The 27,734-nt window shown below is 40.7% G+C and overlaps 1 protein-coding gene across 1 annotated transcript in view; it reads right to left on the bottom strand.

The window, feature by feature from the left end:
• Positions 1–27,734, bottom strand: part of LOC119178611 (uncharacterized) — a 243,067-nt gene that overhangs the window by 19,419 nt on the left and 195,914 nt on the right. Inside the window, exons 36-41 of the mRNA XM_037429824.2 lie at positions 25,466–25,631; positions 24,359–24,443; positions 20,432–20,814; positions 8,266–8,376; positions 3,288–3,503; positions 1,046–1,129 (exon numbers count right to left, since the gene is read on the bottom strand). Of these exons, the coding sequence (XP_037285721.2) occupies positions 1,046–1,129; positions 3,288–3,503; positions 8,266–8,376; positions 20,432–20,814; positions 24,359–24,443; positions 25,466–25,631 (1,045 nt within the window). The remainder of the gene's footprint in view (positions 1–1,045; positions 1,130–3,287; positions 3,504–8,265; positions 8,377–20,431; positions 20,815–24,358; positions 24,444–25,465; positions 25,632–27,734) is intronic.

The raw sequence follows: 27,734 nt of genomic DNA, 5'->3' as shown, positions 1-27,734 counted from the left end.
AAATACAGTTATAAACTGGTTGGATGGAGCTGAGATCGCACTTATTGACAAGCTGCTGAGGTCAAACTGGCCTGGCACTTTAGTTTCACCATTATTTTTCTGGGAGAAATAAATGCTTGTTGTGTTAACTAATGATGCTTAGTAACGTAGAATTTGGGGCGTGTTGGTATGCTTGGTATGTCATACTGAAGTTTTAGTGTTCAAAAAAACATGGACCAAAAAATATGTGACACACATGCAATACTAGCTTGCAACAACATTTTATTAACAAAAATTGTTGCAAATTAGCCCCTGTGCGTGAGTCAGGTCTTCCTCTGTTCATATTTTCTCGTGTGCTTCAAACTTCAGTTTAACTCATGACACCCATATTTTAGGGGCGAAGCTCCTAAAAGCGTGGGTATGTCCATCTCTTATATGTTTGTACGTGACCAATATCACACTATGCCCCATCACCGACCCACCACTTCAATGACCATAAAGCAAATACCGTTGAGAAATAGCCAATATGAAATGTAAGATGGTCGTGTACTTGTATCTAGGTGTGTGTTAAGGAACCATAGATTGTCCCACTACGTCCATTCCTTGTTTGTACATGACCGCCTCTAGTTCCACATTTGCAAACTGCCCACTACTTCGTCCTCGGAAACATCACACTATGCCCCATCACCTATCCACCACTTTACCGACCAAAAAGCTACTATAATGAAGGGAAACGTAAGCGACGTATACATACCACTTATCAATAATAACATTTCTTGTGTAAATATATACAGTGTTTGTCACATCTTTGATGATATAGTGGGTAATGTTCACGGATGATTTACGGTTTAGGGATGAAACCCTCCAGCATATCGCCCCACTCATCATCATTTACTGCGTGGATATGATGCGATTTTTTTTACTCTTACTGTAGGGCGTCCCTCATCACTTCCACTAATTTACAAGGGTTTCCCACAACATTCATGGCTGTGAACCACTGAGCTAGTGTTACAACACACTGCCAATTAGTCTCCCTATTGAAAATTATCCATTACTGTGGGCCCACCTGAGTATATTGAGGGCATGATTGAAGAGCTGAAATTCAAGTGTGGGATTCCGCTTGTCCATGCCATCTAAATGTTTATGACAACTGAAAGGAGAAAAAAAAATGATTGGTGATCATTTTGTTCATTCAGGTAACAACATCAAAAACAAGCTCACTGGTATTGTGAATTAACATTGCGTGCCTTTACTAAAGATGAGTGCTGTCTAAATAGCAGGATTGACAACTAGGCAGTACTGTTTAAACGAAAGACCCGTCTGTGTAAAAAAATTGTTGAAACATCGACTGGATGATGCTTTTATTGCTCAGGTGATTCCTTCAAGCCTCAATTTTTCAGTTAACTGTCTAGTTTTTTCTTGCGGGTTATCAATAGTCACACCTATAGAACCAAGAATAATTTCATCTATGCAATCATTACTTCAGAAGCAAGAGACATATAAGCAATGCTTCACAATTAAAGCACACTTTCTGCTAATTTGTTAGCAATTAACAAAATTAATAAGAAAGTAGTTTTAGCTAAAAAAGCTACATGAGGCAGCAGGTGCGTAGCCAGAAATTTTTTCGGAGAGGGCACCTTGATTTCGGGAAAGGCACCCCCATGAAATGGCCATTTTTTGCTCTCTATGCCATGGCAAAAAAAAATTTCAGGAGGGACGCGTGCACGATGTGCCACCCTCTAGCTATGCCCCTGTGAAACAGTGCAAAATTTTCAAACTTCACTTCCCCATTAAGTGCAGTAATTGTTCTCAAATGATTGATGTGCAGTAGCAAGCAATACAAATAATATTGCCACTAATAAACCGTTACGTTGAAATCCATTACCAAATTTTAAAATGACCTAGCTTGTAAAATGCACACGCAGTGCATGTAGCATTTTGAAGTGAGCCTAGGATTGAAGAAGCAATTCATCAAAGAGCAAAGAATTTTTATGGGGTTTATTTTTGTATCAATACAACAATGCTTCTAGAGTAACAATCATTGACTGGATAATAATGAGAACCAACATATATTGTGAATGCTCATTAATACTGTGTCCAACAAAGAAAAACAGGCTTTTGACATTTCCAATTCTTTCTTTCAGTTATTTAGTGGGTTTTATTTTGTTATTTGGAGAAGTTACTGCAATAATGAAGAAAATCTTTGAGTTATATTTTTAAAGTGACAGAGTGAAAGAGCTCATTTCACAGAAATTCCAGCACCGGTGTTGTCTCTTGTGAGCGAAAAGTCATCATCTCAACCGGGACCGAAAAATCTAAAAATATGGAAGGTAAACAAATAATACAAATTTCAAGTCCGAGTGAGGATCGAACCCGGGCTGTCTGCATGGCACGCGGGTGTTCTTTCGCAAAGTCCGGAGGTTTTTTTCAAATCCACTTTAGATAAAGACACAACGTCATATAGTCGAACAAGTTTCTTCAAACCATCATATATTGCGTGGCAGAAGCGTGGAATCACACTAAGCACCGAAAGATGTGACTTGAACAACAAGTGGGAGTTTGAAAGGCCCATTCATTACAAAGTTCTCAGCCATATTTAACTATCAGCAGCAGAAAAACTATCAACAAAATTAACTGTGTAGGTTCGTGTGTCACCCTAAGTACGCATAGTGGGCCTTTCGCTGATTTGCAAAAGAAATAATTACGGCGTAGTTTGCACTTAACAGTGCTTGCACTAGGCACTCAGTGATGTTTTGAAACGGCCATTGTTACACCCACAGAGTCGTTTGTTGCCTTATGGCACGATGCGCCGAGAACGAAAATAAGCTAGAAGTCTAGAAAGCAATGCACATGCTGCCAGACTAAGTTATTGCAGTCTAGACTTGAACACAAAAGCATCCTCCACTTTTTCTTTGCTCTGTTGTTGCTGATGAAACTACTAATAATAAATTATCAAACTCATACTGTATAGCTAATAACAATCTTCCTGTAAAGGCTTAAGAAGTGATGTGTTCCAGGAAAACATTTTCATATTGGCTTTTTAAGTATCTTGCACTTTGCTGGTGGGATGAATTATGAAATAATTCTGTGGAAATTCTCAAAAAGGTGTATTTCTTGTACTCGCAAGATGATGAGTTGTGTAATTTTTACATGTAGTCAAATGACAGCTTTGCCCTTTATTTTCTTTTTTTAATGCTTTTATAATAATACTGAACTCATCAATGTAAAATACTGCACAATTGAACAACATGAGCCCTCTCCAGCTGATTATCATGCAGTTCAGAGCTTCGCGCATAGCAGTATGTTACCTTTTGAACAAAGCAGGGCGGACTGCCCGTGCGAGATGCGGGCACCAAGAATAGTTTGGGGCAGACCTCATGTCTTTGCCTTGAGTGCAGACTCTAGAGGACTGTAGAAGAACTGATCCGGTAGCGAGAAGCAGGTGATGAGAGTCATTGTCACACAGTGTTGTTAGAAGTGGTCTTTCTGGCAGGCTATGTGGTTTGCATTCGACTCCATTCATGCTGCAGCAAGTAAGTAGGCACATGCATCTCTTGGAACATTGGTCAAAGTGGTGCCATTGAAAAAACAATAGGGCTGATGGGAATAACATTGTGAATATGCCAAAACATCAAAATTTCAGCAGTGGGCAAAAATCTGAACCCTCCCCTTCTCCTCCCCCCCCCCCCCACACACACACCTCTGCTTACACAAATGACTTGTGTCATAAAATACTGACTTCAAAATTTATGAAGTTAACGCCAAAGAAACATGTCTATGGGACTGCTTCACAGTGGCATCCTAGGGCATTGCCAAGACAATATAGACGGAGCATTAGCTGAATACTCAATGCATACTTTCTCTTCGGTGTGAATGTGCTGACCAAACTATGATATAGAGGTATTGCTGACGAGCAAGTAAGAGAAAAGACACCTTTAAGATGGATTTGTTTTTACTGAGATTACACAATTCATAATATAAATCAATGACTACATGTGATAGAAAAACTGAGATATGCAAGGAGCTTTTTCAATGCGAAGATTGAAGTTGCAGCCATTTCACGATAACAATGCTTATATCATTCAAACTGTGTTCTCTAATTTTCATCTAGTGTTACATTGCAAGAGTTGCTTTAACAGTCATGAGCTGGCATGAGCAAAGTGGACATTTCAACGTGAGATTTACAGTGGACTGTAATGATGATAGTGACCTTCAAAATTGATAGTGGCACTTCAATAGCAGCATGCAAAGAGGGTGCACGTGACAAGGCCCACCCAGGCATGAACACTGGTGAGTTCCATTCGGTTTTTCGAAAACATTTCAGTTGTCATTTTGTTTATTGAATGACTATTTTGCCGCAATCAAAAATGCTGCACCGATGCATGTGTTCATCAATGAGCATGAACCATGACCTCGCAGAGCTGGCATGAAGCTGTCCAAGTCCGACCGAGTGCACAAAAATGTATATTCTCGGCTCGACACAGTATCTATTAGTTGCACCTTACTTCTAGGCACAATGAACAGATGGCGCACAGCCCTCGGCTTAATGGCGATTCTGCCGGTCTTATTAATGAATGCACATGTGATGCATCAGCCTGTTGTTGATCTAGTAAGTGGTCTAATCAAGAGTGGCTGGGGCAGTGACGGCGTGAACTTGTTGCCACCAGCCTTTTCGTTGCAGCATGTTTATGTTGCAATGAAATTGCATGATTAGTTCATTGTGTAGCTTATGACTGTCGACTAAGTTTAGGCATCATGTCTCAAGATGACGAAATCAGTGTGCGTAATTTCTGGCAAAGATTAGAAGCGTGAGTGGTAAAATTGTGGTGCTCCTATGCCCGTCCTATAGTATATTACGAGTCACACAGGCTATCTCATCTGCTCAAATTTGATCGTGTAAGCCACATATACTGCAGAAAGAGTTTGTTTCCTGACTTTCTAAAACACTGTCCGCACTGATCATAAGAGCGGCTCAATGCTGTGCTTGCAAGATATTTATAGTATCTAACTATTGTCCTCACAAAAGCATTTTCATTTTGTTTTAGGATCGGTAGAAGTACACTCTGATTATTCTGACGAATTAATACTATTGAGTGCCTCGCCCCCCTTATTATTTGATGGATTTTATTGTTGGTTTTGATGGGCGGGGCATCAGAATAAGTAAATTTCAGAAGCTGCTTGTTTTTGTGCTTGCTTAAGCGGGTGGCGCAGCCACGTACCTTGTGTGGGCATCGTCTGCATCGCCACTAGCGCGCTTCTAAACTGTTAATACACAACCGTGCTCTAACGTTATCTTCACAGAAAAGTAAAATGTAAAACACAGTAATTCAGCATACAACCTATTCTGGTGGGTAGCGTAGTCGGTATGCAAAATGTCCCAGAAATGTCCTGATCGGTAACCCACTCGGTACGCAAACTGTCCCAGAAATGTTTGAATGGGTAGCACAGTTTGCACGCAAAATGTCCTGGTGGACCAATTTGAGTATGTTTCAACCCCCTATAAATCCTGAAATAGTGCCAGAAATGCTCTGGTGAACAATTTGTGGATTTTAAGAAAATGTACTGAGGCTGTACAATAGGATCTTTCTTGGACTCCATCCGCACTAGTTGAGCAAGTTCCCAGGACGTTCAAACGTCCTCACGAAAACGTTTTAAAAATGTACTGAATATGTGTTTCTGTTGTCTGGGCGGTACCTACTGCCCAGACAACACTCGATGTCCTGAGGTGGTCCTCATATGGTACAATCATTCTCGCACAGTTCTCATTGACCTTGGTACTACTGAGGACGACACAAGCTGGTTTGACCTGGAAACGTATTTTCAAGTGCTTACTGAGGATAACAATTTATTCTGAAAAAGTAATTTGAAAGACGTTATGGAGAGGGCAAAGGCAATGCACTAGCGCCGGTTCAAACGTCTTTTCGAGTGTTTTCTGAGGACAACAATTGGTCCGAAAAAGGTCTTGTCAAGGACCTTTTGAGGATGACAAAAGCGTTGCGCTGAGCACTTACATATGATTCCTTAAGACCTTTATGCACCAAGTAGATGCATTTCATAGGTGAAAACTTTCTCCACACATTCTTTTCATATGCAGTCATAAAGTTATTGTATATTTTTTCCTCGTTTGTTTTTTTTTAGTCAGCAAGTTTTCAAATTATGTGCTCTGCCTAATGAGACACATGTAATTAATTGGCTAAGGTATCAAACCTAGTACTGTGAAATGTTCATTTGAAGGAGTGTGTTTTTAAATCTCACAGCCCTAAATTAGTCATTAGACGCTGCCGTAGCATGTATTAACAAACTAGCAGCTGGCAACCATTGACCATGCAGCACCATTCTGGATAGTCAAGTAGCCAAGCCATTCCAAGCCAACTGACTGTCAAAATAGGGTCTGTCAGGGAAAGGGCAGTGTACTAAAGGTTCGTGTCCTTTGTTGTTTGTGTGCATGGTTAAAAGCGAGATATGTGTGAGAGTATAAGTCCTAGGTGACAACGGAAGGTAAATTTTCGTGGTTGTGGGTGCACCGGGCTGCTCAACGTTCAGACTGATCATAGATGTATTGTCACCAGCCGACCGTGGTGAAGGGTGGTTCGAAGCAGCCTGGAACACCAGCAAATCACCATGAATTGTTCCAACGTGATGGGATCGACTTCTGCATCAGACACATGGCCCAACCTCGGGCAAGTCAACTTAAGGCCCGTGTTGACTGTACTGGTAGGCTGTCAGAGCGGAGCCTCTAACACTAGTGAGTGTATTGGGCACGATTAACGTGGTGATGACACAGTGTCAAACTTTCAAGGAGCATTACAAACATGGTTGATTAAGCTTTCTTGACTACCTTGATATTGCTTTTCTTTTTTAGACCATATGCGTAGTCTAATTCCTGACATGGCAGACAGTTAATTGTGACTAATTACTGTTAAATAAATAAATTTGAGTCAATAGCCTTTGTTTGCTTTACTTTGATAGTTGAGCACTGTCACCTCTCTGTTGCTTGATACAGTATACATACACAAGGCCTGACATGTGTTTCCCTTTCGTTGTATGTAAATACCATAAAAAGAAATGAATCTCAAGTGGTATCACAGACTACAGCACCAAACCGGCCATGCAATTGTTTAGAAAAGATACTGAAAAGTACTGAGGCGTTGTTTTAAGGATGTGCTGAGGCTTTTATGTGTATGGACGGACAAAAGGACTGGATTAGTGCCATTCTAGTATCATAAGAGGACATTCTGAGGGCGTCATATGGTGCTCATGGAGGCATACTGAGGATGTCCTGAGGTTGTAATTGTGTTGTCTGGGCTGTGCACCTTTTTTAGATGTGTGTGCTAAAGAGATTGGTTTTTCTCCCATGCTTGTCAGTGTACATGTATTGTGATTACTAGAACAACATTGCTATATACACGTGCGAGTTGTGTTTGTTGCAAATAACTTCCTTTATTAAAACCGCAAAAAACCAATTGCTGCCGCCTAAGAAGTCATTGCATTGGTAGGTGGAAAGGCATTGAACACTGGAATGTTGTAAAACTATGTACAGACTTTCACAAGCTCTGCTGTGGACTGAGTTATGTGCTTCTTAGCTTTGATATGTAAGTTGGCAATAAAGGTTCGATAGTTCTAGGAGGCATGCTTGGACCTCATTTTTATAAGAATTCATTTGCAACAGAAAAGCTCCAGTGGAAAATAGACAGGCCTTCGAGTTGACTGAGTGTGCAAATTTGTTACCTTTGTACATCTGATGTACAAAGGTGTGTTGGACGTACAATGTACATTTGGGGACATCTGATAGATGTCCGGAATATCCGAAATGTATGTCTCATCGTATGCCTACTAGATGTTACATGGGTAAGGTTCTTGTCCCAAAGCACACAGCATTGGCACTGACCACAGCGAAAAAATTCTCAGCACACCAGGGCCTTCCTAAAACATCATGCTTGACTGGAGTTCTTATTTAAGAAACTAATTAGGCAATTTGCCCTACAACTGAATTCCAGGGGGAGCATGCACAGCACATCAGTGAAAACAGTAACAAAACCACCGCACATTTTGAAAATGGGAGAGAGTGGCAAAAAAAGGTTTTTGAATTTGAAAAGATCTTATCAAGTTAATTATTTTTGCCACTATCCAGCAAGACACACACAACAATCACCAAGCAAGCAGCATATTGAAAAACCCCCTTTGGAGTGTACCTAGGGATCGTCCCTATTCCACCAAACATTCTGTGGTTGCTATCTATTACCAGTATAAAGAGTACCACTACTGATAAGGTACTGATGTACTTACCTTTGGATGAGCTGCACAATACTCTGATGCTGATGGTACAAATCTTCCACACCCTCACTTTTGCTGTTTGCCAGCAGTACCATTATCAATAATGCAGAGGAGATGAAGTATCTGTAAATTAAACAATAAGCATGAATGAACATTCTTAAAAAATATACTAGTTGTGACTGTATGTGTGATAACGCAGCCTTTAGGAAACAAATATATCAGATACTTCATACGGTTAGTTTATGTATAACAATAAAAAGTACTTTACATTCAGCTGTATAGCATTTATATGAATGACAAAAACTCTCATGCACAGTGGTACAGTTTTTTACTCCAGATATCTTGCACAAATTTCATTACTCATAATTTTCATAAGACAGTAGTTGTAATTTGCATATTCTGGCATACATGGCATCAGAATCAAAAGTTGGGCTACTTGGATATGCATGGTATAACTGTCGTTCAAGCGCTCAAATCAACAAGAAGGAAGAGAGGGCAAGCACTTGTCCTCTTTTCATTTCTGTTTATTCGTGCGCTTGAATGACAGTTATACCATACATAGCATGGCAGCCACAAGGATGTTTGATATTTTGGCGGTATACTTTACTTAAATAAATTATCACTGTCTTGAATTTCTCTCTTTTTTACAGATGGGCCATGTCATCTCCAATTTTATGCTGTCGTACTTTATTGCGATAGCAAATATGTGGATGCTTAGGACACATTTGAAAAATTGCCATCTTCACAATTTTCTGTAGATGGTGCACATACAGTTAATGCAGAGGGTTGTAGAATATCATTAGGGTGCATTTGACTGTAAAAAGAATGAAGCATCTGGTGGTTGAGTAACTTTGGTAGGAGAGCAATGCCAGCAGCGATACCAGCACCAGCACAAAGCACTTTGCTCTGTGCTGCTGGCATGAATTCTGCGTGCACACTGACATTTCACACCAGCAGAGACAAGGATGGCGTGACACATAGATCCATCCTTGACTAGCATGGCCAACAGCCTAACACGTGCACCCGAACTTGGGCACAATGGTTGGTACAGTGTACAGGTGCGAGCAAATATAATGACAGCTATCCTACTGTGCTGGCTTGTCACCAGGCATACTGCTTATGACTACGAGGCAAGCCTGTAGCTGGGGTAGGGGGGCTTTAACCCACTGAACCACTGATATCCTGTCAGCATGAAAATAAGATCCCTACGTCTATGTCTATCAATAACATCTAATAAACATCCCAATAATGTGCCATCCTTACAGTGTTGAGAGCCTACGTATTATTAATGTCGTATGCACTTCTCTCTTAGACAAAACCTAGACGTCGCAAATGATGTCGCATATACGTGCTCTCAACATCAAATGTATGGCAAAACTTTGTCTTCCAAAACCGCTTTAGTTTACATTTAGATTGATAAATATATATGAATATATTTTAGCTGCTAATGAATAGTCTAGATGATTATTTGATGATGATGGTAAATAAATATTTTCTTGCAAAACCTATGCTTAACTTATGCAGGTTAAAAAAATTATTTTGCTGTGTGTTTGAAGCACGCAAATCTTTCATAAGCATGCCACACTGACATTATGCCATGGGCCAATCACCTCTCTGTTGTTGCACACACTCTCCTTCTAGTGCAGATGGATGGATGCTGTGATTGTACATTTTATAACATTCATGGCATTTATAGCACATTGAACATCTGTATTGTCACATTCTGGCTTCGACGTGGCAACTGCGGGCGCTGTTTGAAGCTCTAGCTCCCACAGCATTGCACAGGAGTTTTATGACCAGCAGAAGAGTACTGAAGGACTCTGATACCTTAAATACCTCTTTTCCTCTGTGCTGCAGTTGCTATATATCTCCTCCAGATGCCGGTGAAGATAAAAAAATGCTTATGTACTGTTTACAAATGTGTGAAAAGATCTTCTTACTGCTGCAGTCTAGACTTCATGTGGAGAACTGAGACAACGGCACATCATTTTTCAAAGCATAGCTACAATTTATAAAGCAAGAAAAGAAAGGTGTAGCAGCTGCCTCAGTTTTCAATAGATACCTGACCTGAACAATGTTTATGCTGTTTAAGATAGAAAGTAATACGACAATGAAGTTGGAAGTTGTAAGTGACCATAGAAGGTGCTGCAAAGAAACTGAAATAAGAGAAAAATGAGCGACTATATTCATACATCTATAAATGCTCTAAAAAAGGGGCAGCTATGCCATACTAGTGTGAAAACTGAAAACAGTGAAGCTGGTAGCCTTTTCCTCCTCCTCACTCTCACATGAATACTTGCCTTCAATTCCCTTTCCCACCCTTTCCTTCTCTTCCTTTCTTCTTACTCCTCACTTCTTTTTCCCACCTTCTTGTTTTACTAGCCTATGTACATAGCTATATGATCCGCTTTTTTTTTCTATCCTATTGTTTGTTTGTTTGTCTCTTCTTCTTTCTCCCCAAATTTATTCGCCCTTGTGTTTTTCTTTCACTTGCTCTCTCTTTTTCTTAGTCTTTTAGGGGCAAAGCTCCTTAAGGCGAGGGTCTGTCCATCACTTGTATGTATGTATCTAGTAGTAGTAGTACATAGCCACCAGTGGCACATACCCGCTCTAGAGCAGGTATGTGCTACGTGGGATGCGAGATGGGAGATGGCAGTACTTGGAGTGTTCACTAGATGGACACTTGGACGGATGCATGAATGGAAAAACAGACAGACTAGCAGACAAACTGACAAATGGATCGACGCGTGATCGTACGGACAAATGGACCCACAAATGGACGGACAGATGGATGAACGGACTCACAGACAAATGCACGGACAGACGGACGGACGCATGGATTGACGCACGGATGGTCGCGTGGACGGACGGAAGCAAAAACGAATGGTTGGACAGAAGCACGGATGGGCTGACGGACGCTTCACCCCACTCGCAATCATTCACTTCATCGATACGCTGTGAATTTTTTTTTCATTCTCTTGCCCCTATAACTCCCATGAATACTTGGACTTCTGGTGTGCCTGCCAAGCCGAATGGTTACAAAAGTTAGCTCTACACTGAGGGTACACTAGTTCATCATCTAATTTCGCAGAGAAATTTTATTTTGTTCAATTTATTTCTTCTCTCCACTTTTATCCTCCTTCCTTCCTTTCTAAAAGGTCTTGCTAAGTGATGCAATTGGCAAAGCCAGGCATAGCTGTGCCGAGTGGTTGCTAGGCAACGAATGTTTCTTGGAATGATCTAGTGCTGAACCTCAAGTTTTAACCCCTTAACTGCTCTTTTTTTTTAATTTCTAGTCAAAATGTGCCCATTTTTTTTATTACCAATGTCGAATCTGATTGTACTGAAAAGTAGCTGGTCCATATTTAAAAAACATTTTTCCCACATAGTTGATCAAATCAATGGAATAAAGTTTCTTTTTGAACAATACTAAGAAATTAAACCAGCTACCTACTGCTGAGAAAATTTAAAAACCTTATAAAACAAACAGTTACAGATACCACATCTTTCTTCACTCCTGTAGGCTAAGCACCTTTGGGGTATTTAACTCGGGAAGCTTCGGGGCTGCATGGAAAATTAAAAAAACATGGAATTATGCAAGGCGGCTCCACTGGCGGGCACTTGCAATGTTCACGTCCAAGCTGTCTTCACCATTACGAAAGCAGCTACTCAATTCATTGTCAACGCTGTCTTCACTTCTGGGCACACAATATAAACCTTGCTCAAATTGTTTCCACTTTGAGAATATCACTAAAGCGAATATAGCGTTTTTTTTTTTTCCTGTTCACGGGCCAGCTATACATGTGTCATGGCCACCGCACACCGTCTTTCCCTACTAAAACCACGCTCCTGCCGCAGGAGCAAAATAAATCTTTGAGAAAATGCTCCCATCTGGTGGATGACACACAATGTAAGCTGTAAATGCACGCTTCTCTGCCTGAACACTTGAAGGGAGTATCTATTCCGCTACGACGAGCTCTACTCGTTCAAAGCAGTTTAGTGACAGTTTGGGGAGGAGGAGCAGACGTTAAAGGGTTAAATAGCTCTGCCGTTATTATACAGATCATCATAATGACACTGAGCTCTTCAGAGCACAGCTCTTAGGCACCCGCTTCTGCGTTGAGCATTGTCAGAGTAAGCGATAGAGCGAAAAGAACGAAAGAGAGAAAATGCGGAGGGTGAAAGGCAGCAATATAGTGAGGAGAGTGCGAGGAGAAAGGAATAACTGTGGCTAGATGATAGGTTCTGAAGTGGCCAGCTGTGGTGCCCAGTAGTAAGTGCCGCCAGGTGTTCGCCTATGCCCTGGCAAAAATGCCAATAAAGAAATCTGTTTGTTCTAAGAGAAATGTCATTGAGCCGATAAGAGCTGTATTGAGACTTTATAGGTCTTATTTGAATTTTATTGGCACAAATAAAAAACAATTGACCCCATCTTTTTGTCATGAATAAGACCAATAAGGCCCCTATATGTTGTACCTATTTGTCACTTATAGAACCAATAGACACGTATTGGCACCATTAGGGTTCAATAGGAGACACTTATTTGTCCCCTATAGGACCAATAAATATGTATTAGTACCTATAGACGACAGCTATTTGTGCTTATTTGTACCAATAGCCTGTAATAGGTGAGACATATTTGTCGCCTATAGAATCAATAGATAGCATTTATAAGACGAGCAGGTGTGAATTGCCACCAGAGTCAAATAATTGTGGGGTTACATGCACGGTATTAAATGGTCATTCATATGTATTTCACTTAGTACCAAATCCAACAGAAAGGAAGATTTTGATTTGCTCAATATGTGAGCAAAGTGCCGGTTATTATTTTTATATTTGAGAGTTCCAAAATATTGCACCCACAATTTTTTCCATAAATATCTCCAAAATTATTTCACACCTGTGAATTTGAGTAATTTCATTCTGTACTCAACATTATGATTATTATACTTGCTGGATAAGACCTCAAAAATTAAGGGTCAACTTATCATAAGAGCTGAAAAAACAGCGTTGCTGCAGCTAATATGTTTCAGCAGGGAAACTGAATGTTCGTGTAAACACAGCGGCGTACTGCTTACTTTCAAAGCGCATGCAAACGGGGAGGGGGGAAGCAATAAGCTAATAATAAAATAAGCAAAGCCGAAGTGCATAGTATTTATTGTCACAGCCTGCTTGAATGTATCGTCCTTTTCAGCCGATGGGCGAATACGGTTCTCTCAATAATAAAAAAAATCGGCAGATCTCACATACCTGGGAATTGACGTTATGCGAAGCATGCGGAGGGAAGGTGACTGTGTTGCAATTTTTTATTGAGTGACAATGTTATTGAGTGACACGCCATGAAATCGTGCTAAATGTATGTACAAATATATCACGCACAAACATATGTTAAGTTACAGATGTTTATATAACCAGCGATTTGCAGTTGCGCCACGACATCAACTGGAACATGCGCATTAGCAACACCAGAAGCTGATATGAAGTGCTGAAGCTCGAGAGAATGCTGGTCCTGGACACTGCTACAAAAATCAACTTCAGCGCATGGCAACTAACCACAATTGATGTTAACCTGATGTGACGGCTGTATCAAAGGAGTACATATGTAATGTTTATAAAATTGGGTAGGCAGCCCTTCAACCACTATTGACGTTTTACGAAGATTTGCGCCTGTTTCAACAGTAGTTCCGAGACCTGGCATAGCTCTGTGATACAGTGCTTGACTGCCACGCAGAATTTTTGGGTTCGATTCTTGCTGGGACCCTAAAATTTATTATTTCCATTCGTCGGGGGTCAACGCTGCCTGTGTCAGATTTTTCTTAACACTGACATTTATTATATCCTTCGTTGTGTCGACGCTACCGATGTAGGGTATTGTTTTACACTCACGCGTTAAAATTGCCTGTGTGCGTTCTCGTCGTTCCTGGGTAGATACTAAGTGTCAATCATCTGTGGCTTATACCCCCATACCAGTGGCACATACCCACCTGTAGGTATGTGCCACTGTCTGGCGGGAAGTGTCTGACAATGTACGCGATGGGGTTGTGACATTATTCATGTCTTGACCAGCACGTCATATCCGTTAAGCCATCTTACCCTCCCAGGCTAATTTGGGTTCACACCAAGCTAAGGGGGTGACCACGAGAGCACCCAAACGTAAGCGGATAGATAGATAGGTACGCTCAAAGTCGCCGAAGTTTGCTAAGAAATCTTCGCATTTAAAACGCGAACAGTACATCTCCCCTCTCCACTGGTTACATTACTTCTCAAGCACTAGTAGCCTTGGTGGTCATAAAAAGACAAGCAATTAATGCTGCATAATAACCAGACTTGCGTGACCAAGCTAAGAGCGCGCTGAGAGACAAATGTGAACAGTTTGGTTCGTGTTTCTTTTTGTCGCCCCTGTACGTAGTAAAGTAGACGAGCTCACTCAAGCACTTGCAAGGTGAACATCGATGTTCGGGTTTGCTGCCGCAGGTTCGTGTACAGCAGGAGTGCCTTATTGTACACCGTTAGCACAAATTAAAGCGAGAAAAGTTTTAAAATTCTAATATGCAGCAGTACAATACAGTCTTAAAAAACTAATTAAAAAAAAGCTATAATGTCGCTTGGTGGAGCTGTATGTCTTACATTTCATTTTTAGTTTTGCCATTGACATTTCGGCTTGCTACCTTTTTTTTAATCTTCTCATGTGTCAGCAGCTAATTTGAGCTAATATTTGAGCAGAGAATAATAATGCAGTAAAATATTAAAAAAAAACAAAATCTTGTTTTTGTGGTCAATGCAGCATGGCCACGGCAGGCCATGGCGTGAGTGCTCAAGCCAGCTAGCATGCATGCGGGCAGACTACAGCCAGCGGCAGCGGCAGCTGGTGTTTGTCCACTGTGTGGTGCGGCCACGAGGTCGGAAGTTTGGTGTAGTTGCGTTCGAGTGTTTAGGAGTTTAATTTGTGCAAAAACGTACATGGGAATTGTGACGACGATGATAGATTAGAGCACCAAAGGAGTTATGGATTACAGTGCTAAAAGCATCTCGGTCTTGAAAAGCTAGCGGTACCGTGTGTGCTGACAGGATGCCCACCAAAGTGGGTTCTTTCGAGCAAATACCCTGCTGATATTAAGTCTGTTTTCGCTACCCAGTAAAAGTTCCTACTACTACATGTGATTTTATGTGCCAACCACGATATGACTATGAGAAACGGCGTAATGGAGGGCCTGGGTGTTCTTTAACATGATCTTATGAAAATGTTTAGCCACTTTGTATTTTTCTAGTATTTTTCTCCTCTACAGTACAACACTTTTGAACAGTGTGTGGGCTGTTTGCATGTACAGACGCAGGCATAGATGCATGTTATCGACTTGCGCATTGGAAGACCAAGATACGTATTCATCTTCGTTCAATTATACTAATACACTTGGGGGAGAAGCAAGGAGTTTATTGCAATTGAAAAATTGTGCTACTGTCCAACCATTAATACTGAACCCCATCCTGTAGCGTACATGGTTGCAGTAGAAAGGCTTGAATTTAGTGAAGTTTTTTGTGTGACTCCCAAAGCTGAGACCTCGGGATAGGTTTTGTGCTAGTGCCATTTCGCCCTTTTCACAATTGGTTACACAAGTGACAGAGGTTTTGTTTCTGGTACACAAGCATAATCGAATCCACTGTACAGATGTGACAAAATATCCGTCCTTACCATGTGAAAGCTGTTACCTACTGCCAGCCTACTGGAATTTCTCTTATGCTGATTCTATAGTATGATGTATCTGCACATTTCTTTTTGAATTCTAATGCTCCATTTTATTCAGTAGCACTTCTAAATAAATTTCCTTCCTACTTCCTGGTATTTCATATTTGTTTTTCCTTTCAGGCACAACCTGGAGAACTGGTGCAGATGCATACATTCGACAAGGAAGAACAGCACGCTTGGAAAGCTTATTGTGGGGAAGATTGCTGACCTTATTAAATGATCTTGTAGTATTTATAAATGTAATACATGCCTCACTTCAAATGGAATATTTTCATTTTATAGAGGCACTGCTACGTTGCAGTCCTTAAATGCCCATTACTTTATTTCCAAAACCTCGAGTTAGTTCTCAGCTGAGAAATGGGTCACTAGAGTTCCAATAGACTAATAGACAAATAGAGTAACATTAGACATATACACGACTAATACACCGACAGTATAGAGCACCAATGGAACAATACACTAACAAACCAATAGGGGTCCAATAGACCACAATGCCACATATAGGCCCATAGGATACCAATAGACCAATATGTTCAATATTCTGATAGGCTATTGATTTTTCTATAGGCGATTTTTGCTACGGTAATGTCATCCCTACGGTATGTGGTAAGGTGCCAACCGATACCACATATAGAAATAAAGTGCTGCATGAATGAAGACTATCTAGGTCGGCTGGTCGGCTGTTCTAGAACACATCCACACGCTGGCTTCTGCAGTCTCCCCGTGAGCAATCAGTCGACCGTGCTACATTCCATCTGTAGTGATTGATGTGAAATTGGCTCCACGACATTGTCTGCACCAGTCATGCTACTCACGGCATTCTTTTCCTAATGTAAATAGTGCACCTATATACAAAGTATAGTCTCAGCCAGTTATTTCTAAACAATGAGTGATGAAACCGGTGTAAGCATCTGCTGCTGCTGCTGCTAAACGAGCTGCCTGAGCAGAGGGTCAATGCCACTGATGCCAGAATCCAGATGTGCACACCATCAAAGCAGATGCATTTTTCTAAACTTATAGCAAATTCAGAAGACCTAAACAGCTGCAGTCAGAATTCATATTAAGCAATGCTGTAATCATCAATGACATTTTTTTTTCATGTGGGCTTCTCCTTGCAATGTGCCTTACTGTGGGAAAGTCGGCTTTAGGAGTTCCACTGTGCAAGATTGCATGCATTGCGTATTCTTAAAGAAAAATCCCTGTCTTTCCTCTCTATTTATCTATCTCTCTCTCTTTAGGAAAGTTCTACAGCAAGTTGCCGTGCTTTGAAGTGTAACAATACTGTTCTGATAATAGGAGGAACCATATACTCACATGTGATGTTTCAAAAGTGCTAAGCATTCCTTTTTATTCAAGGAAACTACACAGGCAGGGTCACATAAGGACTTTATATAACCGGTACAAGAATAACCTGGGATAGGCACACTGCCTTAGTTTTGTAACTATTAGTTATCTCAATCTTGCCTTTGACATATGAGCTTTATTATTTACCAAGATTGATCCAAACTTTGTGTTGTCATCATAAATTCCTGATTAATAATGCTTGAAGTCACTACATTTCAAAACAACCTGCATCATATTTTATGTTCCAGTTTTATGTATTCAGAAGTTCTAGTTCAATTCAGCTACATGGTTCACAATAAAGGCAATAAAGGCATTTAAAAGAAAGTAGGCACTTACTGATCTAGGTTACTAAAATTTGTTCTGACTGTTTTATGCTGCATTGAGCATGTCTGGTAGATTTCTAAGGCATGGCCCTTTGTAGGGTGCCATAAAAGGCATTTTATGCAACTATACTTAGCCAACAGGGCCCCTCGTAAACTAAGATAAGCAATCAATTGAATTAAAATATTAGTCCTTACTTTTGTACATTTTTGGTAAGACAGAAGATGACATATAACAAACACTTTTTTATGAGATTATGAGAGTATTGTTAAGACCTAGATTTGCCAAGTTTGGGATGAGACAGCTGTTCTTTCGTGGTCACACCCTGTAAAGTTTTCAGGTAGGGCTGCACATTCTTTTCTCTTGTATATGTGGCTGCTGCTTTTTCCAAAGCAACTTCTCAAGCCCATTGTTCTAAAGCTTCATGTCACCCAACAGCTCACTGCATAGTTAAGCATGGATAACTCAAACGTGCTAGTAAAAGGTAGCCTCTATTTCAGTAATACAGAACAATTGCACCTCAAATACTGGCCCAGTATTGTCTCTCCTTCCTAATGTGCTCATGAGGCAGTGCCAGAAAATGTGCAGATGTTTCCACAATGCATATTTGCTGCTTTTCACCTAATACAAAGCTGTGTTTTAAGTACAAAGATATGTCTATTTGGCTGCAAGACATGCAGGGATCTTCATCTTCTTTATTTGACCTTTTTATGACACCCAAGGGTAGTCATTACAAAGAATTAAGAAATCAGAAAATGGGAATCAGTGAAAAATTATGATGGAACACTTACATAGAACTGGCAGCCAACCTGAAGTTATGAAATAATCTACATGCTACAATGTACTCTTAAAAAATGTGCTTTTAAAAATTGGTGCAAGTATATAATCAATACAAGTAATATAATAGAAATCATAATGCATTGGCACAAAAATTGAAGTCCATCAATTTGCATATGCAAACGAAAAAGAACTATTCTCAATGAATGACATTACCATAAATGCACTGTTCTTACTCCGGAGTGGAATGTGCAGACAGTGGAAAGTAAGGACATTGGTGTGAACCGGATATAATTTACAGCTGGAATTCCGTAACTGGAGCTAACTTCTTGCTTAGGGAAAAATAACAAATCTGATAATAATAAATATAATAATAAATTCACTATAGGGCGAGTGAGACAAAACCGCCAGCAGCATCTTATGATTACTAACTAGCATGAGTTAACATTAAATACTCTGCTTGCCCAGGGTGTGTCAAAATGGACAAAATCCCCAGTGCTTCACCACCACAGCAGTTCGTCTATTGCTTTTGGTACAGACCTGCTGTAGGCTGTGCAGATCAAACCTGCTAGTGATTAATCGAAGGGGCTTTTCACTTAAACTTCTGGACAACATAGGTGCTTTTAAGCAGCATGCAGTTCTTTCAACAACTGCAGACAAAATTACAGTGTAATGAAGGCACAGGTTAATTACTTCTATACAGTATTTATGCCAACCAATGCTGGCAATACGTACTAACCACTCGACTCCCACAGGTTAGTTGAATTCATATGTGTCTATTGCTGCATACAAGCCGACGTCCTATACGGCAAATTGTCCCAATATCTCGTACCAATGACTCAATGAAAAAATTCGTGGTTCCAGTTTCTGTTTTCGTGTTTAAATAGCACTGCAATACCATAGTACCACTTTTAGTGGGGATATAGCAATGAAAAATGAATGCAAGTCATGCAAAAAGCCAACTTACTTTTACACTGCACACTTAAATTACATGTTTGTCTATGTTGTTCTGCAAAAAGGTTATTCATTCTGTATTATACTGTTATGAATTTATAGAACACTAAAAAAATTACGTAGCTGGTTTTTTTTTTCATTTCAAGAAAATTTGAGTTGAAGCTGCAGTAGCCAAAGAGCACAATGGCCTAGCCCTGGCATAATTTTACATGTGGACATATGTGTAATATAAGCAAGAGTTCTCACCTGAAGCACAGCATCAACAAAGAATGTGATCAGAATTACTAACAGTACTTCTTTTCTTCTTTTTTTTTCCTGATATCCCATATTCAACACAAAACGTTTTAATTGCTTTTAGAGACATTGGATTCAAGAGAGTATAGCTAGATATGTGGTTCATGCAGTTTCTTTAATACAGACAGGTACCAGTGATTCAAATTATGGGAAGAACAAAATAATACAAAGCAAAAGCTGCAAATGCCATTAGCCATGAAAGTAGAAGGTGGCTCTAGTAGCCTGGTTAATAGTTGAACTGTTTTACATAATAAATGCAAAAAAAGTGAACCTCTAACATAAATCGAGGGTCTGGAAGAATGCTGTCGCATTGGCGAAAATCATAGCAAATAATATATATACACAGTGCCTGCTGAGGTAAAATGTGTTCCTTTTAAAATATGTTTGATAGCAAGTACATTGATTAGCATCCCTTAGCATTTGCAGGCATTGTGAACATGTTCACACTCCCTTGCAGTAGTGCAAACATCTTTTTAACCTAATTTATTTTAACTCAGTCAGGGCTTTGTGTGTGATTTAACTGTGAGTCTTAAACACATCTCACTGTACATGACAGACAAGTTTATTATGAATATAGCGATTGATGTCTTGGGGTCAAATGCTGCTTTTATAAAAATAAAGTTTATTGTAGTAGTAGTAATAGTAGTAGTAGTAGTAGTAGTGGAAGTAGTAACAGTAGCAGAAGTAGGCAAACAGATCACAAAGGCAGTGACTGTAGTAGCGATGGCAGGCAATGGTCGGTACCTCGTTGCCTTGAAGGCCGCCATCATCGCCAGGCATTGCTTTCTCATGGCAACCAGCTTCCTTTCTGATGGATATCTTGCCAAATGGTGTAGAAGGCGACCAGGACCCAACTGCTGTAGCCACCCCGTGTCCAGCCCATGATTAACTTCCGCGTGGCCACATCTACTTTCTCGAGGCGCAGAATTTCCCACTCTGTGCGATCGGCGTTTAATTAAATAGTTGCGGTATTTATGGGTGAGTCGTGGGACTGCAGCGGGGATGCGAACATGTCTAAGAAGGCGCTGAAGCACCTCGTTGCATCTGCACGGAAGCATGAATAAAGCACTCTGCGGCTTCTGAGAGATGTGCCAATGTGCACTGATGTATACAGTCACCACACAAGCCTGCGAAGAAACAAGAAAAAAAGACCGAGTCAGTGACACAAGAAGAAATGAAATAAACAAGAGGAATGATAGTGCGTCCTACTGGACGCTCTTTGCAAATAAATTGAAAAGTTACCGTGCGAGTAACAAGTAGCTCTTTGATCAAACTGTTCTCAGCACTTTTGACCACAGCTCATCTGGCTTTATAAGTCCCAGAAAAGTGAGCAGTACCACACAGTCCTGCTTCTCTTGAACCTTTGACATGCATACTTTCGACACAGGCTCCAGACCTCAGCACACAAACACTACAAGTCTTGTCAAACATTCAGAAGCTCTTCTGCTATGCATTATATGGCCAAACCCTCAAAAAAAGTGTAGTCTTTGTCTCTGAATAAACTATACCATGTGTGGCCTTCAGCCTTAAACAATGTACTACAATTATTAATTGGCCAATGTCATACATTTACACTTTTTATTTCATCTATGAAACATATAGCTGAGTTTTTTTAACACCCACACATGTTGGGCACTCTTACTTACTGGTAAAAATGGTTACTATCAGAAATAGACCATATATTTGTTGGGATGGGGCTAAGCACAGATGCAATGATTGTATATTGCAGATTATATCATGAGGTGTCAATCAAGTAAATGACAGAACAATACTTGGCGGAAACTTTTCTTCACAGCATAGTGAAAACTGCAGAATCAAACCGCCTGCCTGCTATCATGTCAAAACATTATACGCAAGTTTACTAATGATTTCATGAGTCTGCCTAGCTCAAATAAATGCTGCCTTATTTATTACGACACTGAAACAGTTGCAAGAAGTCACAAGTAAAGTACAGCTACTGTTCACTTGGTAAGTATGCCTTCCTTTTCTTTCTATTTTATGAAAATCAGACAGTACCACCTTTTCATCATACCGTTTACCAAACGAAACATGACATCCATGCACAAGTGGCTCTGTGCTCTGCCACACAGGACTAGCCCTCCAAAAACTATAATCATATTATGGCACCTAAATGTACACTAAGCCATCTAAACATTTCTTCCATTCACATTTTCATGTATAGAATTTTCTAAATGCATTACCAATGCGACTTAGCAAAACTAAAATCAGCCACAACCTGCTGAACTAATTGTAGAAAAACACGTACGTGCAGAAGCTTGGCCCCGTACTTTCGCTACAATGTCAAGATACATTGTCAACGAGTGTAGAACCTGTCAGCTATAGCGAACTGTCTAAGATAGCTGCAGTTCTAATTAGAAAATCGTTGCATTGTTATATCCTGCTGCCGAATTCTAAGTAGTCGCGATTTGGCAGCACAAGCTCACCGATATCCTACTCTTTGATAAGAGCTCACATACACAAGATAAGCAGTCCAATACTGCATGGACTTTTAGTAGACATACTCGTCCAAATAGTACAGTGAAAAGAATGAATAGATGGTACTTTTTTTTTCAATTTTACAGCTACCTAGCTGTAACTGTTTCGACAATCTAAGGATCACTTTTAGAACCAATTGCATATCTCTTAACAACACAATAAGTTGAAAAACTGCACAACCTGCCAGACTATTGAAAGGTGGCTGTGAACAATGAACTTGCAGTGAGCTCTCCTTGGATGCATCTCATCTCATAGTTGGATTGTGTGTCCTCATATAGTTCAATGGAGCTTCACAATAATATTTGTCAAGATCAATCTGATGAATAAGTGTCGTATAAATGCCCACACCTGCGTTTTCCTAAGTAGCACCTCTAGACTAAGCTGAGTAAGGTCTTTCAAACCATCCCTCGCTTTATTGTCTGTTGATTTTATGATGTTATGTCTAACAAAATAAACGAGCCCTCAAGTTATAACCCCTCTGCTATTCACTCATTATAATGAAGTGACATGTCACATGGAAATAGCTTTGTTGTACATTTGTTGTAATTCTTTTCTTCATATGACAGTATTAATGGCAATGATATTCTCCATTTCCTTCAGCATAAACAAAGATTTTTTATATCAGTACTCATTATATAGAGGTCAGACTTTTGCATCACAAAAGACAACAAAACTGCAGATGTGATCTCTATGCACATAATTTGCAGAAATCAGTAAGCACTGACCAATTGTTCAAATAAAAACAGAAATTTCATTCTGGCCCCACTATGAAGGCCTTGTTCACACACAAAAAAAGACTAGATGGGCTTCCATTGAACCCTGAACTTTATTACATGCATAATTGTGCTTATTTTATGTCTGTGGGCTACAATGGGAAGGCAACATGAACCCCTATGTGGAATTAGGATGTCTGTTATTGAGGCGAAGGCTTTAAACGTGTCATCAAATGCCAATAGGTACCGCCGGTGCCAACCTGAATAATTAAAAAAAACATCATCATATAATAACATCACCATATGAAATCACAGTTGACCAAAATTTGTTATCACATGACATCATTGCTAGTTCAAAGGTGGAGCCAATCAAGGAGGTAGTAGTGCAGTACCACTTCAGGTGCAGAAAGCTTTCAACGGGTGGTGGTCGTGGGGGAAGTATAATACTGCAAAATAACAAAAACGCCGACCAAGGTGAAATACACAAAACTTAAAAAGACGTTTCGGCTCCCGACACGGGCCTTGTTCACAGTGTTTTTGTTATTTTGCACTATGTTTGTCCCCGACCAGACGGGATTCTGTCGGACTCGAGAAGTATAATACTATTGGAAACATTTCACTGTGCACAAAATAGATTAAAAAAAAAAACGAAAAAAGAGAAGCCAAACGGGTGCAAAGTCAAAACTCATTTGATTAAAGAAAGTACACAATATCTAGGGTAGCCCAACAATGAGTGTGCATAAAAATAAAACAAGCAAGAAAAACTAAAGAAAAATAAACAAAAACACACCATGGCAGCGATTTTTTACCTAAGTGGTAATACAACGTGCAGCAGAATATAAAAGTCAAGTATGGCTCAAAACGAAAAGAGTTGTGAGTTCGTACCCATATGTCTTCTGGCCTTTCATTTTTGTCTATTGTGTGCTCGCCAAAATGTTTCCAATAATGTCCTGAAACCAACTTGCCCAACTTTCTATACTATCACAAGTATTATTAAATTAACTGCGAAGGAAAAGAAGTTAGCTTTCACCAAAGAGTCATCTAAGGCAAATGCATAAAGGAGCCTGTAATTTTACATTTATAAGTACATAAGTTAAGTGACAAATCAAAATTACTCTTTCAAGGCAGGATAAAAATAATAAATAACAAACAATACTTTCTAGCAACATAGGGTGACACTACTTAAACACAAAGTATGCATGCACTTTCTAAAAAAAAATGCAATGCCCTTTTCTCATATATTTGCCATAGAACTATGTGAAAGTACAATCTTTGAACATGGCTCCAATCGCATAAGACTTCTTTGAAAAAATGTCTTTGCATACGACTGGTATCTACAGTGACTCCATACACATGTGTACTGAAAAGGGCTTTTGTTAACATAAAGAAGACTAATTAGTGCAGACTATCTGCTTCATAAAGGGCACAGAAAACCAGATATAGATAGTGACATGAAACTTACTTGTAATGGGTAAAGAACAAGGATTGACCACAATACAGCCGCTGCCGTCATTTTGAAACACAAAACATTTGCCCCAGCCAGGAACCTGAAAGTAAAAAAAATTTTATTGCACAAAGTCAGAGAAAAGCTCCAATAAGAAACAAGGTAGGTTGTGTGCTGAAAACTCCAGGAGATTAATATCCCAAAAAATGATTGAACTTCCAAGCCATTGTCAAAATGTCATGATAAATGCCACTCCTACATGACCACCGCCTCCCATATCAGGATGTCCATACACATACAGCTCCTGGTAGCTAGTTTTCGAGAAAGTTCTCCAATAGTAACTTAGGGTTCTTCGAGGCCTACAAGTGTTCCTTCATGTTTTTGATGTCGAAAACCTTCACTCAGTGTAAGAAAAACACCTTTAGAAAACACAAGCCCCGCCGTGGTGGTCTAGTGGCTAAGGTACTCGGCTGCTGACCCGCAGGCCGCGGGTTCGATTCCCGGCTGCGGTGGCTACATTTTCGATGGAGGCGGAAATGTTGTAGGCCCGTGTGCTCAGATTTGGGTGCACGTTAAAGAACCCCAGGTGGTCAAAATTTCCGGAGCCCTCCACTACGGCGTCTCTCATAATCATATGATGGTTTTGGGACGTTAAACCCCACAAATCATTTAGAAAACACAAGATGCACTATTCAAATAACAGTGCTATGATCTGTTTTTAGATACTATTTACTATTTACATTTTCAAGAGGCATGTAAACACCCAATTAGCCACTTATCAATACCCACTATAGCGATTAACCAGGTTTGATTGATTTATTTAGCCAATGAGTATACCACTAAGTATACATAAAATTTGACTTAGCAGATATAAAACAAAATAAAGAGAAGGATAATGAGTGCAATCCATTAAAACCTATGCATACCAAACAATTGGAGTTACAAAAGGATTAATTCAGAAGTTCACAAAGGAGTTGATTTGAAAGAGCATTTATCTATTCTTTCACAGTAGCAGTTCATTACTCCATTACAACATCATATGATTCAGGGTGTATCTGAATACAAAACAATCAGAAGTTTATTCTGGCAATGCATTAGCCTGGAGTGAGCTCACAGAAAACTCACATTTCAGTGCAATACATAAGAGTGCACACAGAGCCCACGATGAGTCCTGCCACCAGGAACCAGCCAAACGACCCGACCAGCCAAGTGGGCCAGTCAGCGCCTGCTTTTACAAGTGAAGGCACTTTGTATGCCACTCCTGCAGAGTCATCGCTATCATCATCCGTATCTGCAAGACAGGGCGACAACAAAAGGTGAAGGTGTTTGTCAGTTCCCGAATGCCTTACACACAGTGGTAGTACCAAACCTTTGCTCCCAGCTAGCCCTGGAGCATTTTAACCGACACATTATACAACACAGCAGTGCCTGCTGGCATTCGTCCACACTAAATGTAACAATGCTAATTTTAAGGCAAATCTCTACGTATGGTCCGGCATCAGCAGGGAGGTGCAAAAAGGGCACTTGCCCCCTCAAGCCTCACCAGCACTTGCCATCACGTCTCAGGCTACACGAATGCTTTCCCCCTCGTTCAGCAGCACTTCAAAACACTGATTTGCACCTCTAAGAGAAAATACTGCCGACGACCGTGGTCTCTACTTATGCCAAAGTAATATAGTTGTACTGGGAACTGTATAAAAGACCACTTTCTCTGGAAACAAGAGAGCTGGAAACAAGCCAAAAGACAACGCGAGTGCAAATAATGCAGGTGAAATCTAGTCTGACTACCTGTAATTGGCAATTCAATCAGAATACAATTTCACTGTAGTTTTAATTATAACATTTTTGAAGTAATTAGGCATACACAGCAGGATTGTGTCATTACTACGTTTTTGTTTTGAAGTTGAAGTGAATGATGAGAACAGATGTCATTTTGACACAAACGAATAGTAGCAGGATTTAAATAGTAGTAGTGGGCTAGTTAATAGCAGCAAAATTAGTTACATTTTAACATCTGCCATACCTAGTCCGCATGACATGTTGTTATGCTCAACGATTACTGAGGGCGTGGATAATATTGTTACGGTGCATCATCAACAGGAGCAAGCGTGGCACTTAGCGAAGATGAAGAAGACGCCTGTGCGTTAGGCGCTTGCGCGAGAGGCAACTCAGACATCTTGTTCGGCTGCCGATTCTCAGTGGACGCTGTCCTGTAAGCCAAGACCTCGCCCCGTCACATTTGGTGGAGGTGCTGGGTAACCGCCTCGCAACGGAACTTCGCAGCGGCCGATGTTTGAAGGGTCATTCCACAACGATGACGGAGAGTACGGCGTCTGCATCTGCTCCTGGTGTTCCTGCGGCCGGAGATGATGCGGTAACTACATCTCCTTCTGCGACCACAACCTTCGTGCTTGAACCCCTGTGGGATCCTGGCACGTATAGCGGTTCCGGCGATCCAGATGAAGTTGACGTTGAAGATTGGCTGGCAGAGTACGAACGTGTGAGTACTCGACACCGATGGGGCCCGACTCTTATGCTAGCAAACCTGTTATTCTATCTTAGGGGAACCGCCAAATCGTGGTATGAGAACCATGAAACAGAACTTGGGAGTTGGGCAGTGTGCAGGGAGAAAATGCTGGACCTGTTCGGAAAGCCGATTGGAAGAAAAATGGCCGCGAACAAAATGCTCGCGTCTCGGGGGCAGACCTCGACCGATTCTTACGTCTCCTATATAGAAGATGTGTTGTCGTTGTGTCGCAAAGCCAATGCCAAGATGCCGGAGGCTGACAAGGTCGGGCATATTCTTAAGGGGATTGCGGATGAGGCATTCAACCTCCTCATCTGCAAAAATTTTTCTACAGTGGACGCCATTATAAAAGAATGTCCGCGCTTTGAGCAAGCGAAGAGCCGGCGGATTAACAGCGTGTTTACCTGCCTTCCGAATACGGCTGCAACATCATCTTGCGAAGACCGTGCAAGAACACAGCCACCACCTCTAGATTCATCGGATCAGGTGACCCGAATTGTACGGTGCGAACTTGAAGCCATTGCCTCTGCTCCGGCTCACACCGCTGCAAGTGACACCACCCCACTCACTGTTAACATGGTTTAAGCCATCGTCCGCCAAGAACTCACCAGCATAGGTATTCCCTCGGTGTGCGCTTTGCCCAGCCCACAGCGAGCTTCATGGCGTCCACCCTCGTCCTATCACGAGCAGCAGTTTACGGCGCGATCTCGCGACCCTGCTGCGTGGAGAACCGTCGACAATCGACCAATTTGTTTTCATTGCCACCGTATCGGTCATGCCGTCCGTTACTGTAATTACCGCTGGTCCTCGCCACCTCGGACTTCATCTCAAGCTCACTACCGAAAGGACAGCACCCACTTCGCGTCT

The sequence above is a fragment of the Rhipicephalus microplus genome, chromosome 1, assembly GCF_043290135.1.
Source record: "Rhipicephalus microplus isolate Deutch F79 chromosome 1, USDA_Rmic, whole genome shotgun sequence".
Lineage (NCBI taxonomy): Eukaryota > Metazoa > Arthropoda > Arachnida > Ixodida > Ixodidae > Rhipicephalus > Rhipicephalus microplus.
Note: the sequence above shows the minus strand (reverse complement) of the source record. Positions and strands in the feature narration are given on the sequence as shown.